Source organism: Ornithodoros turicata, chromosome 5 (genome assembly GCF_037126465.1).
Source record: "Ornithodoros turicata isolate Travis chromosome 5, ASM3712646v1, whole genome shotgun sequence".
Classification (NCBI taxonomy): domain Eukaryota; kingdom Metazoa; phylum Arthropoda; class Arachnida; order Ixodida; family Argasidae; genus Ornithodoros; species Ornithodoros turicata.
Genome location: NC_088205.1, coordinates 3,954,225 through 3,971,418, shown reverse-complemented (window position 1 = coordinate 3,971,418; position 17,194 = coordinate 3,954,225). Strand labels below are relative to the sequence as shown.

Genomic DNA, 17,194 nt, shown 5'->3' with positions numbered 1-17,194 from the left:
ATCTTCAACGACAGCAGAATTGGTAGCCATCCAGCTGGCAATGCAGTACGTAGTGGCACAAAAGTCCCCTGCCGAGTGGGTTGTATACAACGATTCAAAAGGTGCACTGCAAGCCATGCTTTCATTCTTGGGAAATGACTCTATGACACCAACAGTTCCATTCCACCAGTTCAACAACGAGTTCCATTCAACAGTTCCACCATTATCATCGCGTATCTCGCCGACCGCGGTCTCTCCGTATCACCAAGCAAGACTGTAGCCATGGTGTTCACTCGTCGATCATTCACGAGGTTCCCGCTCGTCATTGAAGGCTCACCGCTGTCATTTGTCCCGTACTGCAAGTACCAGGGCGTGGTACTCGACCGTTACCTTTCCTGGTCTCGCCACATAAAGACTCTCACCACCAAGATCAACAGCTGCGTGGCGGTTCTTCGTTGCCTCGCTGGTTTGCGATGGGGCCCGTCCTTCTCTTACCTCCGCCGTGTCCACCAATACCTCGTGCTGGGTTCTCTCCGGTATAGCCTTCCCATCTTGCATGGCATCAGCCGAAGCAGAAATCGAGATCTCCCCTTTAGCCAAGCCAGGAGCCTCCGCGTCTGCTTGGGAGTCCCTTCGACCACCGAGACATACTCTGTCCTAGCCGAGGCACGCGAACCGCCGATCGATGTCCTGCGGGACGGCGCAACCCCCCCCGTTCTCGCACGGTACCTTACTCGGCACCCTCTTCACCACCTTCGCCACGTCGACGAAGACTGCCGGCCTCTGACTTAGGTCGTGCTCTCGTTCGCCTCCGTCCGTCCCTGCACAGTTTTCCCTGTCCTTGCACGCCCCGGCGATGTGGACGCCTGCAAGACCCGAGGTCTGTGCCAGTATCCCCGGCCTTCAGAGGAAGAACGATGTGCCTGTGACAGTAGCCCGCCAACTCGCGCTCCAGCATCTCAGTTCGGCCTACCCGCACAGCCGCGCCATCTATACTGATAGGTCGGTAGCGCATGAGTCATCAGCAGCGGCCTTCTACGTCTCGCAGGAAAACCGTGACCTCGCCCTCCGACTTCCCTACACAGTGTCCTCCACGGATGCGGAGATGCTCTGACTGCTTGCCGCTCTGCGGCATATCGCTGGATCTGTGCCTGATGCGTGGGTCGTCCTCACAGACAGCAAGGCGTCTTTGGCACTCCTGTCAGCATACCACCCGAGCGTCCTGAGTGATCTGCGTGCCATGGTACTCCAGGAGTACGTCCACCTCTCCTCGGTCGGCCACCGTATCTGCCTTCAGTGGGTACCCTGGCATACAGGGCTACACGGAAACACCTGTGCTGACGCGGCTGCGAGACGCGCCGCGCTTCATCCGGCCACGCCAGTGCCCCTACTGCCGCTTCCGGTGTCTGCGTGTCGCCTGCTTATGCGACGTCTCTGCGGCGACGGCACTCGCCAGTTTCTTGTAGACACTATCCGACCTCATGCATTCCTGCAGTCCATTGACCCCTCACTGGAGTTTGTCATCGGCTGCCGCTGTACCCGCGAGGAGGAGTCCCTTCTACATCGTCTTCGGCTGAACGTTGCCCTCACCCATTCACTCCTGTTCCAAATCGGCCGCGTCACATCTCCCATTAGCCCCTGCTGCGCCGTAGAATAGTGAATAGCGAACTTGCGAGTAGAGCACATGAGAAATATTTTGGGGGAGTGGAGGGTGGGAGGGGGATTGATAATTTGTGTTAGGAGTAGCAGGACAAGTCGGGAGACGAGTTCAATTTCTCCTCTCTTTTTTTCGTTACAGACGAACAAACAAACAAACAACTTTTTGTTGATATTTCATCTCTCTTAGGCTTCTCACGAAGGCTAAAGGGGACACTAAAGTGCGAACCCAAGCAGCACCTCGATGCCGACATCGCACAACATCGGGCCGACATGGCTCCTGCCGACACCACGGACGTCGGCCCAACATACACTCTGCAACACCGCCCAGAGTAGGGCCGATGTCGGGTCAGGATATTACCCCGCTGTCATTTCGACAAGCTATTTACACCAAAAAAGGATTAAACAGTTTATTGTGTGGTACTGATAACACGTCACGAGTATCTCCTCACGATTTGATCACGCATACGGTGTAAAATGGCTATTGCGTCAATGCCAGTATTGGTACAGCGAATGGTACAGTACGGACTTGCAAGCCTATAGACACATGTCTGTACGGTCCCATTAACTGTTAACGTGTCACTGTGAGTCTGAGGTAGGAATGCGCCGGATTGTTCAGGGCTCACTTCATCACTCTTCCTTTCTCAGCAGTTTATTTACTCGTATCTGCCTCACATATGGTGCTGTGGTGCCTTGCATATTTCCCAGTCGCGTGCGCGTCATGTAATGCCTCTCGGAGTATCGACGTTCGACGTTCTGTAAATACAGGGTGTGTGCAGAAAAACATGACCCGCATTTTTACATGTAACTCGTTGTCTACTTAGCTGAGGAACTTCCGGTGGCGCACGACGGCGTATTTATGCGTGCGAAAGCTACAAAAAAATCCTGGAAGCCATACTCAGTGTAAAAAAATAAACAGAGCGCGAAAACATGGGCTTCCATGCATTAGAATAGGACGGTCATGACAGTGCATGGTAGTGCATTTCGGTCTCATGAGAGTTATGTGCAGGCACCGCTAGGGGTACTGCCGATGAGCATCCATGTGGGGCATCGTTTCGATTTATGCACCGATAGCTCCCCTAGCGGTACTTGAACATAACTCTCCTACGTGCACCATGTTGCCCTTTCACATACACCCTGTTGTCCACCATGTTGCCCTATTCTGATGCACGGAAGCCGACGTTTTCGTTGTTCCGTTTATTTTTAAAGCTGGGTATGGCTTCCACAATTTTTCTACAGATTTCGCACGCATAAATGCGCCATCGTGCGCCACCGGAAGTTCCTCGGCTAAGTAGACAACGAGTTACATGTAAAAATGCGGGTCACGTTTTTCTGCACACACCCTGTATATAAGCAAACAAACATACCTTCACCACCGCCCTTCTCATACGCAATGCAAAACATAGAACATACGATCAATCTGTGGCAGTAGTGTGGCAGCCCCGTATTGCGAATTGAAACTAAACTTTCCCAGTACCTTTTGCACATTACGTCATCCAGCAGTTCTGTCTTGAGAGTTGCAGAACGCCTACCATGAGCGAAATGGATCGGCGGAAGTTTTTCGTAGGAGAATTATAAATCACGTCCAGCTTTCGCCTACGGATGGCTAAGCGAAAAAAGGTGTTGCGAATTAATGGAGCGAGCATGTTAATGAGGGAGCCGTGAAGGAACCTGGCAAGAGAACTTTTCCAGCTGCTTCGAACAAGAAAAGAATATCGCGCAGTGTTGGAGAGTCAGGTTTGGGGGATTTGATAAAGATTTCAAGAAGCAGGATTTTACTGAAGGTAACAAAAAAAAAGGAGGGGGGGGGGGTCTATTGGAGAGTGCCAGCTTCTCCCGCGGTGACAAAGTAATGAACATCTCGTTTATTTCTTTTTTTTTTGTTATTTAGCAATAAACGCTTTTCTCAAAACATAAGATTAGTTAGGAAAATAATTCTAACATTGCTGTTGCGTCACCACCATTGCTGTTAATGATATCGGGCTGCATGTCATTAATCGCTTTTGACGAAACGTCAGAAACTTCGCACGAGAGATTTGGGATGAGGAAGAATCTGAATTATCGAGAGTAACTTTACTTTGATGATGATGATGATTGGGATGTTTCATCATCGCTGGCGACACTGTTCCCTATTGGACGTGTTATCGGGGGTAAATTACAATACAGTTGGCAAAAATCTCGTCTAACGACGATCGACACGATTGGGTGTCTTCGAAACAAGTTGTCTTCCGTCGAAATTTCGAATATTACTGGTTTTGAAGGATGTCAAACGACCCTCTGGCTTCTTTGTGCGATCGATGGCTTCGATGTTGGTGCTGCTTGCAGTATAATTGCAGTATATAATTGTCGGAAGTTGGCAGCTCCCGTTTTATCCCGTCTGAAATCTCCAGGCGGTGCCAAATAGACGATTTCAGAAATTGCATGGATGGCCCGCCAGAGAGCGCCGTGTTGCGAATGTCCCACTGCACCTTGGGATTTAGTTTTCATGAGCCAGACAGAAGAGGAAGAGGGCAAACGGTTTCGGTTTTCCCTCCTTCCTTCGAGCAAGAGGCAGGCGAGCACGAATGTAAACCATTTCCCACGACGCCTTGCGCGATGCGCGTGACTTGGGCGACGGAGGGCCCCCGTGCGGAGCACAAGGGCAATATCTGAAATCGCCTAATATGAAGACCCGTACGGCATACCCCCCACCCTCGAACACAGTAGTGGTACAGGTCCTTCAGGGGCGGCCAAGCCAATACGGGTTGCTATTACTTTGAATGAAGATTTAAGACAAGTGTGCCGGAAACAGTACATGTAGCGAGCATAGCAGACGGTAATGGGCCATGTACGTTCGCTGCCAGCCATAAACTACTTTATTGTTTTCTTCCTTTTTGGCCTCCCTGCGCACTGCAGTAGTGCCGTGTGCACACAACAAAAAAAGGCACGTACGAATTTTTCGAATCTAGTAGTCACAATATTGCCCGCGCTTTGCCGTGTAAAAGTGGGATCCCATTGTGCACTGTGTAGTGTGATATATTAGCGAACATAGGAAGACGAATAATATCATCATTGTCATCTGTGCAGTGCTGGTATTCCCGAAGTCCAAAGTGGCACCGCTGCATGAATGCCGTCCTGATATTTGCGCAGAAAGGCCAAACTCTGGGAAGGCAGAAAGACGCCAGGCGCCTACGAAGAGTTATCGTCCAAACAGCTGCGTTGAGCCGCACTGAGACAGCTGTGCAACAACGGAAGAAGCGCGAACAGAGGAATACAAAAAGGGAAAAGAAGAAAAACAAAAACAAATGGAAATACTCCTGTTCCTGGCAATGCTGCTGATTGCTTTACTTGGCTGAGGATAAATCTATAACCTGATACTCCGCCTTAGCATACTTTGTACTAGCATATTGTCCCCGAGCGTCGATGCTGTTCATATGGGGACTGTCTTAGTGTAAGATAAGCCTGATGCGAACAAGACAAGCAATTTTACTAGTAACACTCATGTTGCCAAATAGAGTTTTCTAACCGGATAGATTCTAAGATGCGCGTATTCAGAACGTGTCTTCCTCGCTTCTGCGCCCCTCCACTCATAAGGAGCTCTCGAACTTTCGATTAAGTGGCTCATTTCTTCCGAATTCTCTTTGTGGTACAGCTTAAGTGCTCTCAGTATTCCACCAGGGGGTACGAATTGACATAATGAATAGAGAGTGACGCACCGACAGACACATTTCGAATTTCGACATTTACGTATAGGTTTTGATTAGGATGATTCTACGAAGAACCGAAAATTGTGTGCACCCTTGGGCATACTGTCAAAGGCATTGAAGTGTGATAGCATTATAGGGCCATCGTTGGTAGTAGATTATTGGAGTAAAGCCTTTTGGAAATGCCATTAAAGGTTTATTGAAAGAGTGTTTGTTGTCACGTGGCACTATAAAGTCACGGACAGACATACACGTGCTTAGCCTCATAAAGGTATCCGTCCAAAAGAACATGCTAAATGTAGGCTAACGCTAATGCGGTCAAGGAACCCGATGATGCTACACCGAAGAATTGTGCGTCCTATGAGGTGGGGGAGTTACGAAGCACATCGAGCTTTTAGCTATTCTTCCAACCGAAACGGAAAAATAAAGGTCGATCGATCGATTGAGTTCCTGCTTTCGAACTCCCGGTTTTGCGGTGGAAAGTGAAACAATTAAATTGCACTAAAAATAAAGCAAAGAACAAAGTAAGACTGAAAATAAAATATCAGCAATCGAGCAAATATTTTTAGTGAACAGGTCCTGCTGGTGTCGTGTAACGTCATTCTGTTTGTTTGTTTTATTTTATCCTCCGGAGTTCTTCAGACCCAAAGATTATCATTGTGCCCAACGATCTATTTCATGCACCCAGCTACGTCATCCAGCGATTCACAATGGGCATTGACTATGAAGGGCCTGTACGCTAATTGCAAAGGCTAATCTGTACACCAGAAATGAGGGTCCTATTGTATAAACAAACACCGGTTGTCAAGCCTTGACGCACAGCCTGCTGTGGAGTCAGCTTGTAAATTATGCTTATGGGAAAAAACGACAAATGACCGAGTTTTATCATCGTCCTCGCTGTGGACGCGCGTCATATATTCAGCAAGTTGCACTAAAATAATGATGAAAAGCAATTTCTGTGGTGCATTGGGGGTTCGATTGTTTCCCTAAGTGCAATGACGAATGGTTTTAGTGACGCATAGGAGACGGGCATGAGGCCATTATTCACTGTGCACAGAAAATTCGATATGACAACGCACAACAAAAAGGTCGTCCATAATGCATACTGCATTATTACTTATTCGAAGGCTGAACTCGTGGATGACGTCACAACGGTGGAACATGCCGAGCTTCGTGGTTGAAGAATTGTACTAAAAGGAATATTATACTAAAAGGAATATATATATAATTAAAGGATAATTGACAGTAATTGAGGCTAATTAAAGGTTACCTAAATTACTTAGATATAGTAATTGAAAGCGTCGAATCGGAAGCCAAGTATAGATCGGAGGTGGACAACCAGAAGTCAGGTTAGACCGGCAAAGGCTATGCTAACGCATTTTCTCGTATGTACCGCTAAATCGCCCCTGAATTTTGGTTTTGTGATTAAACTGCTGTTCGCCACCCTGATATTCGCGTTGTCGTCTCTCATACAAAGGAGAACCTTTTCTTTTCCTCGCGTCCCCCCCCCCCCCTCAAGGTCCGGGGTCGTCAGGCAGACATTCCTAGAGGAAGATAGCGGTATGGTTAAAACCACGACCTCAGTGTAAGGACAATGCGCTTCAGTATCTAGGAAACACAGCGGCAAGGGCAGCACATTAGGGCGAGGACAGTGTTTTTGGAATGCATTGGAAGGCATTTGGAAGGCATTACGTCTTCTCCCACCCTACAGTTGGCAGTGCAAACACGCCGGGTCAAGCTAATACGACGGAAGGGTAGAAGAGTTATTTTCCCGGACTGAGTACGGGAACAACAAGAGGTTATTTCCAAGTCTCTGAAACTCCTCCAGTCCTGGAGGATAACTTCATTAGCTGTGGGGCGCCCAATCAACTTTACCACTACTCAATTTGAATTTTTCCCGGAAGCTATGTGCTGCACACGGCATTTATCGTAGAAAATAACACAAAGAAGAGAAGAGATGACCAGTCAACTACGCTAGTCTCATCCGTTTAAGGTTACTTTACATCGCTCTCTGAGTACAGCTAACCATCCTGTAGCACGTTCTTTTCTTTTTCTTTTTTTTTTCAGCTCATATACAGCGAACTTTCTACTTGCTCCTGCCCTTTCTGAAGTGTTCCATTTCTTCAAGCACGTTAGGTGGTGGTGGTGATGGTGATGGTGAAAGGGCTTGCCGTTGTCGGCCTCACGTATGTGGGCAACGTCACGACTGACGCCCTGGGGAAATGTGCGTCCTGGGCCGACTTCTAGGGGAACTGTGCCGACATATATCTGAAAGCGTCTGAGGAAAACCCAGGAAAAACCCCAGACAGCACAGCCGGCACCGGGATTCGAACCCGGGTACACATTAGGAAACTGCTCTATGATTAGCCAACCGCCTATAGGCAAGCAGTGTTCGACTCACCGATTTTCTTCCTCAGTAGTCTCGTAGAACACACAGCCTCTGTAGAAAGCTTGTTGCGAAACTCGTCACCCCAAGCGTGCTCGAGTAGTCGATCCATCGTAGGACTGAATCCAATATCTCTATGCTTACTAAACTTCATTTGGTATGCTTAACGACGTGTAACGCCGTGGATTTCCTTTGATCAGGCTGAAAGCTAGCACACTGAGGGTGTTTCACATAACGATTTATAAACTTCTCCTACCGTATTTATCTTCCGCGAACTATTGTCACGACCACTTTGATCAAATTTTCTGTCGCAATGAAGTGAATTGTCTGATTTGAACTCCGTAATTCGTCCAGTGAACGTAAGGGAAAAAAACACCCCGTCTCATCATCGTCAACTATTGTTTTTGTTGTTGTAAGGTTTTCTTTTATATATACGGAAAGCGCATGTTGATCAAAGTGATCGCTGCTTGTGGCAATGTTCGCCGGACCTTGACTCTATAAATGATTATAGTCACGGTCAAGTAGATTTTTAATACATTTTTTCACACGTTAAGTGGAACTAAAGCAGCCTGTGCAAAGCTTTAGCGTTGCCAGCAAACATTTTTCTTGCCTTGGCTTTCAATTCACGTGGCTGTACCACACTGCGCAGGCGTGGCGCTCTAGTGTTTCTGCTCTCTTCATTAAAATTTTGCTTGTCCAGCGTCCGTGTGTCTTCGTCTACTTCTTTTGTCAGGACAAAAGAAGTAGACGAAGACACACGGAAAAAATGTTTTTTTTAGAAAGGTAACCAGCGGTAAAAAACAGGACTGTTTTTTACTGCTAGTTACCTTTCTAAAAAACATTTTTCTTCCCTCCATACCAAATAAAACGGCATATCTACTATTGCACCAGAAGACTTCGCTGATATTTGCTCTAGAAAGAATATACAAGAACGCATCAACCTCGAAAACATGCTCGATCAGATTTTGAAAATAACCCGAACATGAACTTTCTTTTTGGGAAACCAAAGAATAAGCTCAGAGCAAACCCTCATTTATTTCCATTCCATAGCTGTTCTCTTTGCTGTCAGGTGTCTACTGCAGTGTATTTCCAGAAAGCCCCTCCCCCCGCCCCCCTAGCTACAGCTTAAAGCCGCCACCTGACGCCACTTCTGTTTCAAAAGCGAACCAATTTTTCACGGCTTTGGGTATTTTTTTCTCTTCTCTTCGCCAACACGTTGTTAATCATCGGGATCAAACGATGTTTGGAAGTTCGTACCCGCCAATAACAAGGCAAGAGGAGTATGTCGCGCCTGAGTCATTCATTAGTTACGTTGCGGCTGATCCGGGTTGTGACACACAGATTTTTTTTTTTTTTTCGCGCTGTCTCGTATCAATCTTTATTTTTTATCACCGCAGCAGTCTGAGATAAAGCTCGATATAGTGCGGGGCTTATGTGTAGAAGCCGTAGTCTTATTTATTGAGGCGAGGTGACAGGCTAAATGGACTGCATTGTTCCTGTGTAGCGTTCAGAACAAGAGGAAGGCTCTAGAACCGCATGAAATAGGTAGCAGTAGACCCTTGCGTCTTCGGATTTTTTTGAAACTCGGGCGCAGGGGGTATCGGGGATTATCTGAGAAGCCATAAAACTGGGTAAAATCGTGCGGCGTCGGGTGGAAAATGTAAAAAAGGAGCATTTCTCACGTTTCAGATGAACACAAGACGCTGAGCGGCCGTGCACAGTGCTTAGCGTACCTCAGTGCGCGTATGAGGGGAGAGGCTATTTTCGGGGTTTTTCGGAGTTTAACTTATGTGGTGGCGATGATGCAAATCGGGGGTGATGACGGGTTTCACCCCAAAACACAAGGCTCTATGTGAAAGACATTCGGCGCTTTCAATGGCAGAAGCCGGTGCTCGACAGCGATGCGCAGTGAAACTCTGATACTGCTTTACATGTTATCGTGTCGACTGACAAACATTACGGTATTAATATCAACGTCAGGAAATTTAAAGAGCGTGTACTTGCAGAAAACTAACTGGAGAATTCGCAATTTCATATTCAGCGACACTGACACTTTACGTGATCTACTTATAAGCTTCACTCTGGTGAAGCGAAGAAGCTCGCACCAGATAAACACGAAAACGCCTGATTTGATCAACGCAAACAGGAAACCCAGACTGGAAGAAAAGATGCAGGATCAGGATCATCCTGGATCAGGATATAGTAAACAGAGTATCGTGTAGCATATACCATTGCTGCAACAGCGGGATAGAGGATAGCGTTGCTTGCATGTGCCCTCAAAAAAGCCTTCACGTAGTGGTCAGCGGGCTTCCTGTTGACATTTTATCCTCTTCAGCTGGTCATACTTTCTCTCTCTCCGTTTTCATCTACGAGGCACAATGATTACAACAACGAATTGTCGTTCGGGCATCACTCGTCTTCTTTTTTTTTCTTTTACAAATCAAATCAATCACTCGTCTTCTTCCCACACATCTCTGTTTTGTGTGCAGACAAGCAATTTCCTCTTAGAAACATGAGCTTCTTCAACATATTACGTTTCAATAAAACTTTTTTATTGTCCTTAAGCAAGACATGCGATCAAATTCTATAGACGATAATGAGTTTCTTTGAAATGCGATCATGTGAAGTAAAACAATATATATATAAACATTGTGAAATTGGACAAGGCGAAAGTTTGTTCAAGTGTTCACGTAACGTCTACTCGTTGAACGCGAAAGCTATTGTTCACTCACGGTAAATGACAATCAGACAGCTGGCGTGACTTTCACGAGGACGACCTCCCTCGTCGCTAGACTATTTACGATAAGTAGTTTCCTACTCGAATTGCCACTGCGTTTGCTCGAAAAAAAAAAAAGGATTAAGGGTACAAGTACCTGTGCCCAGGCGATATGGTTACTCTTGGGCAGCCTATGAAATAGCTTATGAGCTCCATCATTATCCTTCCTACGTTTCAGCACTAACTTTTCATTTTTTCGCATTGTTGTAGATAAAGCAGGGCATTCGTAGAATCTGTCAACATCAGCGCTGTTACTTCTTGTGTTTTGAATAAGCCACGACTTCGACTTGTTGAAATAGTTCGTCCCACATGAGTACGCTGCGGCAACGTATCATCAACCTGTAACGTTGGTTGGCACGAGATGTGTTGGCGTTACGCGCTGACATTTTGACATTGTGCACTGTTAGCCCAAGTACCGTACAGCACAAAAAGGAGATCCCACAAAAATCAGACTCGAAAAGTCGGAAAGGTGGCTACATTTGCTGCTTAATTTGAATCGTCAAAGATACGCATACGACGTGGCCAGGATGTGGCTCCGGTTTTTGGGCAAGGATAACCATGATGATGATATCAAGGGTATCAATCAATTGATGATATCAATTCCTATCAGGTTCAAGGATAACAAACAGTTACATTTTCCAATTCCGTTTCTTTGGTTTCATGCAGAGTTTTCGGACTCTGTTCTGCTCAAATATGCAAGAAGCGGAGAGAACTCTGCCGTTATATACTACAATTTTGCATAGGGCGTGTTGGTCACTGTGCAGGCATCATACATACTGTATGGCCGGTTCGAAAGGATGGATACCCAATTCATTAGGGTGCCGAAAGTGTAATGCGTACCGGACCAGTCACTAAAAAGTTTTATAAAATACACGGCGCACGATGGTGTCCTTCACAGGAGTCCCGCCAAGCCTTCTTCCGTTTTTCATTACAGATTGCTTTTTGATGTCCTATGTTATTCGAAACCAACTACACGTCACGATAAGGCTCATTTCACACTACCGTATTTGTCGTCCGTTCGCTTCGAAAACAGAACCTAAGGCCAATCCAATTCCAATGGGTCCGTTTTTGATACGTGAAAAAAGAAGATACGACGACAGAAAAATAGGCGATGTCAAGTTGCCGGTGATGAGTAGATCAAAAAGTGATATTAAACGGTAGGAGCAACTTCTTATTTACACATGGTAACAATATTTTCGTGCACGAGACTGCACTTGCAGTCTCGCAACTCGCACTTGCTGTCTTGCACCTACAAGTGCAGTCTCGTGCACGACAGTCTTGTTATACCACGTGTAAATAAATAAGTTGCTCCTACCGTTTAATATCACTCCGTGAAAAACATGGACGAGAAAAAACGTTAGTGTGGAATGGGCACAAACTGGAGCTTCCTAAAAGTGTTATGCAGCCTTAGTTGGTTGATTCATCTGTGGAAATGGCAAAGGTGCACGTGAAGCACAAGCAATGGTTCACGCGTCGCCCACGCTGAGGCACCGCAAAAAAAATGACAAGACAAGAGGATGCCTCTGGGTAAATTTTCACGTGAACAACAAAGCTCGCGCAATCGCGAACGGAGTTTATCAATTTGATCCCTAAAAGTGGTGATAATGGCCTATACAGTCAGCCGCGTTCGACGCTAGCTGCCGTGACTCTGCAACAAAAATGCAGAAGGACGCCGATAGAAAAGCCTTCGTGAAAGGTGAAGCGGCTAAACAGATCGTGCGCGTTTGTGCACTACGTGAACTTGTAAAACACTCAAGCGTCTATTATTGGAGCGAGGAGGCATTGATCTTGCTACAGGCGTTACGTGCAGTAATAATGTACGTGCGCAATTAGATGCAGAACTGCAGTTTCTTCCGGTTGTATATTATCTGTCTTTCGCGTCGATACTGTTTTAGAAGATTTGCTGTGAGAGAAAGTTACCGAAAGCGTCCTTTATTCCTATCGAGGCACCTGCATGCCCCCGGAAAGACAAGATATGGAAATTGGCATACAGGCAGACAATCTGGTGGACAAAATTTGTGCTTAGCCTGAGCTATGACACAACAGAAAAAGGTTCAACTTGATCCAACAGCAACAACAGCAAATAGACCATGACTATGACCCTGGGATGATTTACCGCTGGAGAGTAGTCTACTGCCCCATTACACGCGAAACATGAGATGTGAGATACGAAAATGAAGTTATCCATGAGCCTTCGTATCATGTTGCTTTTCAGTCGTGCCTATACATATATAAGGCTATATATATCTTGTTATAGATTTTTGCGGTTATATAGATCTGCGGTTTTTAAAGCTCAAACGTTGTTTGCAGCTTCAGTCATGCCTCGATCTAGTGCACTTAGGCCTGTAGCTTATGTCCCGAGCTTCTAGACGTATATTTTATGGGTAAAATCGTTCCCAACATCACAAATTAACGAATTTACGAAAACAAAAAGAAACTAAGAGAATAATTCTGGACATCGGCGAATGTTCTAAATCAGCAGGCAAGTTACGAAATCTACCTGAAAAGCCTGAAGCGTTCTGCGCGTAGTTCGTCTTCCCTTTCTGTCAAGCGACGAAGTAAACTTATAAATCAGTGAGAAAAACTCCAACGCACAATTCGAGGAGCCCTGCCCGATATTCTCTTTTAGCTTCCAGTATTCTTCATGCTGTTACGACCGTTAAGACCGGAATAGCAAAAGACTGCGTACCGTGCTGATAGTTGAAATGCTTTCACGTGGATGGTAGATCTTATCAGTGTCTTATCCGTGTCTTATCAGTGCAGAGCAGCGGGATACAATATGCAGCGCTAGATAGGTAGCGGCACAACGTCGAATGTAACACAAATTCAGAAGCGTCGTTCAGAACACCATTCTAAACATTTCCACCCGTTACTTTCTATATTTTTCTTCTCTATATTACAGTGTGTTTCTATTATCTCTGTCGTTTTATGCGGTTAGTATTATTGTTACGAATTCGCAAGAGGGAAAGTATCAAACGTGATTTCAACTATAAGTATGACCAAAAAGAATGTAGACCAATACAGAGAGCGTCAAGTGGTCCGGGTACTAGGTGGGCACTTTTTTTTTTTTTTTGCTTTAAGTTCAACTGTGAGGAACGTGTTGGTCACCAACGACACTCCTGGCCAAGGATATCCGCATAGACTACTGCAGAAAGCATCGGATACATCAATTTGAAAGAGTGTTCCAAGTTGTGACTTTTGTACCGTTGCCGGACATCGGCTTCCTTGCGAAACAACACCGTGTGCATGCTGGGAATGTCAGAGCGGCAGTGTTCTATCATCGCCTTTGTCCAGATAAACGTGAACAGAAACTGAAGGCTGAGCGCACGTATTTGTTCACGGATTCAATTTGAGCATGCGGAAAACAGCTTTGCAGCACGCTAAATTTGTAACTCCATTTAGATATATACGCACGATTAAAACACATCTCGGTTTATCATACGGGTAGTGAGGTAAAAAATAAACCAATGAGTACTCGTACTAACAGTTAACATGGTAGGAGTTCGTCATGTGATAATCGTACGCGATTGCGCCCGCTGTTGTTGCTCGTGTATGCGATTCTTCATGCATCTCAAAGCTATGTCGTTCCCAGAATACCCGAACATTTAGATTACTGTATCCGTTGAACGAGCGAACTCAGGTGAAAAACGTTTACAATTACAAGTGGTTTATGAAACAATTTCTGCTTGAAACTACTTTGAACCACTTTCTACGTAAATGGTTTAAAGTGGAGATTCTTTCATAAACCATTGCAATGCATTGGATTGGAATTGCAGACATTTTTCACCTGGGAAGGCTCGGAATCCTATTAGCGCTCTTGCCGATGAGACCCACACGAGTTTACTAGAGACGAGATTCTTTAGTTTGTTTAGAGCGTTCATGGACCGGAAAGGTGCGAGCGACGTAGCGTCTACTCCCTGGACTCAATCGACATCTGATCCTGACCCCAACCTACTCCATTCGTTTCGTCATGCAAGCCCTTTCTACTTCGACAAGATCTCCGAAAAAAAAAACACTCGTTTTCTCTTGTGCGCGCACGACGAGCACGACTAATGTCAGAACTATACTACGCACACATTCCGCGATGGACTCACCGTCGCTGAACACGCAGAACATTATCCACAGTAGAGTTCTCCACATGATTTCTTCCCTCACGCAGCGGCAACACCAGAACACCCGACTAACAGAAGGAGCCGACAACGGCGACACAGCAGCGTACCGTCGACATGACCGCCCCGACTACGACGAAGCACGTTGTTCGGCAACACTTCTCTCCGTTTTCGACCTTCCCCTACTTCGTCATTCTCCTTCTCTCGCTTCTTCCGGTTCCGGTCGCCGATAGGGGTTCCACCATTGGGTCGATCGAAGCGTTGACGTCACTGCGCGGCGTCCAATGCGAGATTGAACTGTTCGCACGTGTCAGAAGGTTCGAAAGTAGCGCGAAAGGTGCAACTTGTTGGGTACGCCTAAGGCCATTCGTGCGAGGTTGTTGCTTCGTGTTTGACTGCGGAAATTGAAAGAGTTGCTTCTATTGATCTGTTGTGTAGGAACCCGGCAGCATCGAGGATGAGGTTGCTACGTGCGCCGGAGGGGTATTGCAACTTTGGCTCGCCTCGAGTTAGAGATCGGTGTCGTAGCTGCATATTATGCCATTCGACCCAATGTAGGAAAACTGTGGGAACATCAAGATAAGTCTCGCGAGATCATATGCATGTTGCCTTGAGGTCTTGTGGAGGTATTGATCAACGCAATGACTTTGAATTTTGCTCGAAGCTGCACAACGTTTTTGTCTTACTTTCAGTGAAACGATCTCCCCCCCCCCCCCCCATTCCCACCATGGAGAATGTGTACAATGTAACCACGCATTTCTACCGCCTTGCATAATGGATTATCCATCAGCCAGCTCTGTGCCTGGCTAAGCTTTCCTTTCTTTTTTTCTTAATAAACATATACTTCCCCCCCCCCCCCGATCAGCAAAAACAGTGTCGCACTCACAGCCACAGCTTCACCGCGGCGCAAACACAGAATCTAAAAAAATAAAAAATAAAGCCACGCGCATTCTATGCAACATTCATAATCTGTATCCTGTTGTCGTATTTTACTAAAATTGCTGTCCCTTTGTCAAAGTTAGGGATTTCGCGAGGTCAAATTCCGGGATTTCGGGACAATGAATTTCCGCTTTCTGGACAACGAATATGCGGTCGTACGAGTGAAAACAAAGAACGATGTCTTTCGGCGTTCTAGTTTCAAGCGGCCCTCCGCAAAAAAATAAAAAAATAAAAATCATCTCCAAACCGAAATCAAACCAACCTCATCGCCCACGACGAAGACGTTACCTACTGACTTATGTAAAGCCTCCAAGCCATAGCCGAAAAGAGCCCTCAAGTTGCGTTAAAACTCGTACGAAATCATGGGTCTTCCGATCCATAAGGCTATACGCAAAGTATTACATAATCTCTCCAGAATTTATCTCTGTTGTTCTTTTAATCTCCATGAATATGTATATGATTGAAAGTGAGAAGAAAAAAACTGAGAGAACGTTTTGAGAGACCTAGACTGGGATGCTCCACTCTAGAACACAACAATTACTGTGGATGAGTGAAAGGGGGGAAGAGCAAAACGCACCAGTCCCCGGAATACTCCAGCGGAAGATGCGAAGAACGTCGTTGCTTTTTGGCGGCCACATTAGTATGCAGGTTGTAAATAGGCTGTCTGCGTAATTGCAAAGTTCCGCGCAAAAACAAAACAAAACAAAACCGCTTCGCTTTTCTGTGCTCCAGGAAAAAAATTGCGAAGATGCAAATTATTCGAGCTCTGCGCGGGTTTTTCGGGCTGACTATATCGTTTCTAAAACTAATATAACACGATAAAGCCCACAATTGAATAAGAAAGCCAATGAATTGAATAAAGCCAATCCCAATTGAAAATATCGTAGCACGATTTAGTAAGAATACGCGATCGCGATTCTTTTCCACCAGCTTAGGAAGCTTGAAAAGAAAAAAAAAAAAGAAAGGAACAATATAACAAGACGCTAATTTCGCTTGGATGGCTAGTTAACTTATGTGCATGGGATATAAAACACATATGCAAAGCATAAAATGCGCGTCTGAGCAGGCAAAAAAAAAAAAGAGGAGTAAAACCTACTTCGGCAACTGCGGAAGTGAATCTCGATTTGTTTCACTTTCGGAAACCAAGTGACAAAACGCACATTGAAACAATTGTGCCAGCTTGCTTGCTTTCGAATTGTGTTATGACGGGCCATCCCACGACTTGCTGGTGATGTGATGTGATGTGATAAAGAAAAAAATGGGGATGTGGGTTTCGACGAAGTCAAACTGGCTACTCCAGTACACTTACACACATAAAGTTCAAACAGATGATGAGATGATGAAAAAACAGAGAAGAACAGAGATGATAATGGAGTTCAACATGTAGTTCAAAAGTTCAAAAGCTGCGACCAAGTGAGAGTAAAATGTCGGAATCGCTGGAGGCACACACAGGACACATCACACATTCAGCGTGTCATACGAGAATGTCCATAAGCCCGGTTCCTGCAGGGATTAGCTATTGGAAAGCTACTCCCTGTAGTACGCTGTCCCGGTTTCGTTTCCAAGTTTCCCGAAAAAGGGGAGAGGCGGCTTGAGTGACGTCACTACTCGGTCTTACCCATCCGACCTTGGGAAAGTGAGTTGACAGTGTTAACTGGCTGGTCTA

At 45.8% G+C, this 17,194-nt stretch overlaps 1 protein-coding gene across 1 annotated transcript in view; it reads right to left on the bottom strand.

Annotated features, from left to right (window-relative positions):
• Positions 1-14,700, bottom strand: part of LOC135393811 (cell adhesion molecule Dscam2-like) — a 306,350-nt gene extending 291,650 nt beyond the window's left edge. Inside the window, exon 1 of the mRNA XM_064624091.1 lies at positions 14,575-14,700. Coding sequence (XP_064480161.1) covers positions 14,575-14,620 — 46 coding nt within the window. The 5' untranslated portion in view covers positions 14,621-14,700. The remainder of the gene's footprint in view (positions 1-14,574) is intronic.
• Positions 14,701-17,194: the final 2,494 nt, after the last annotated feature.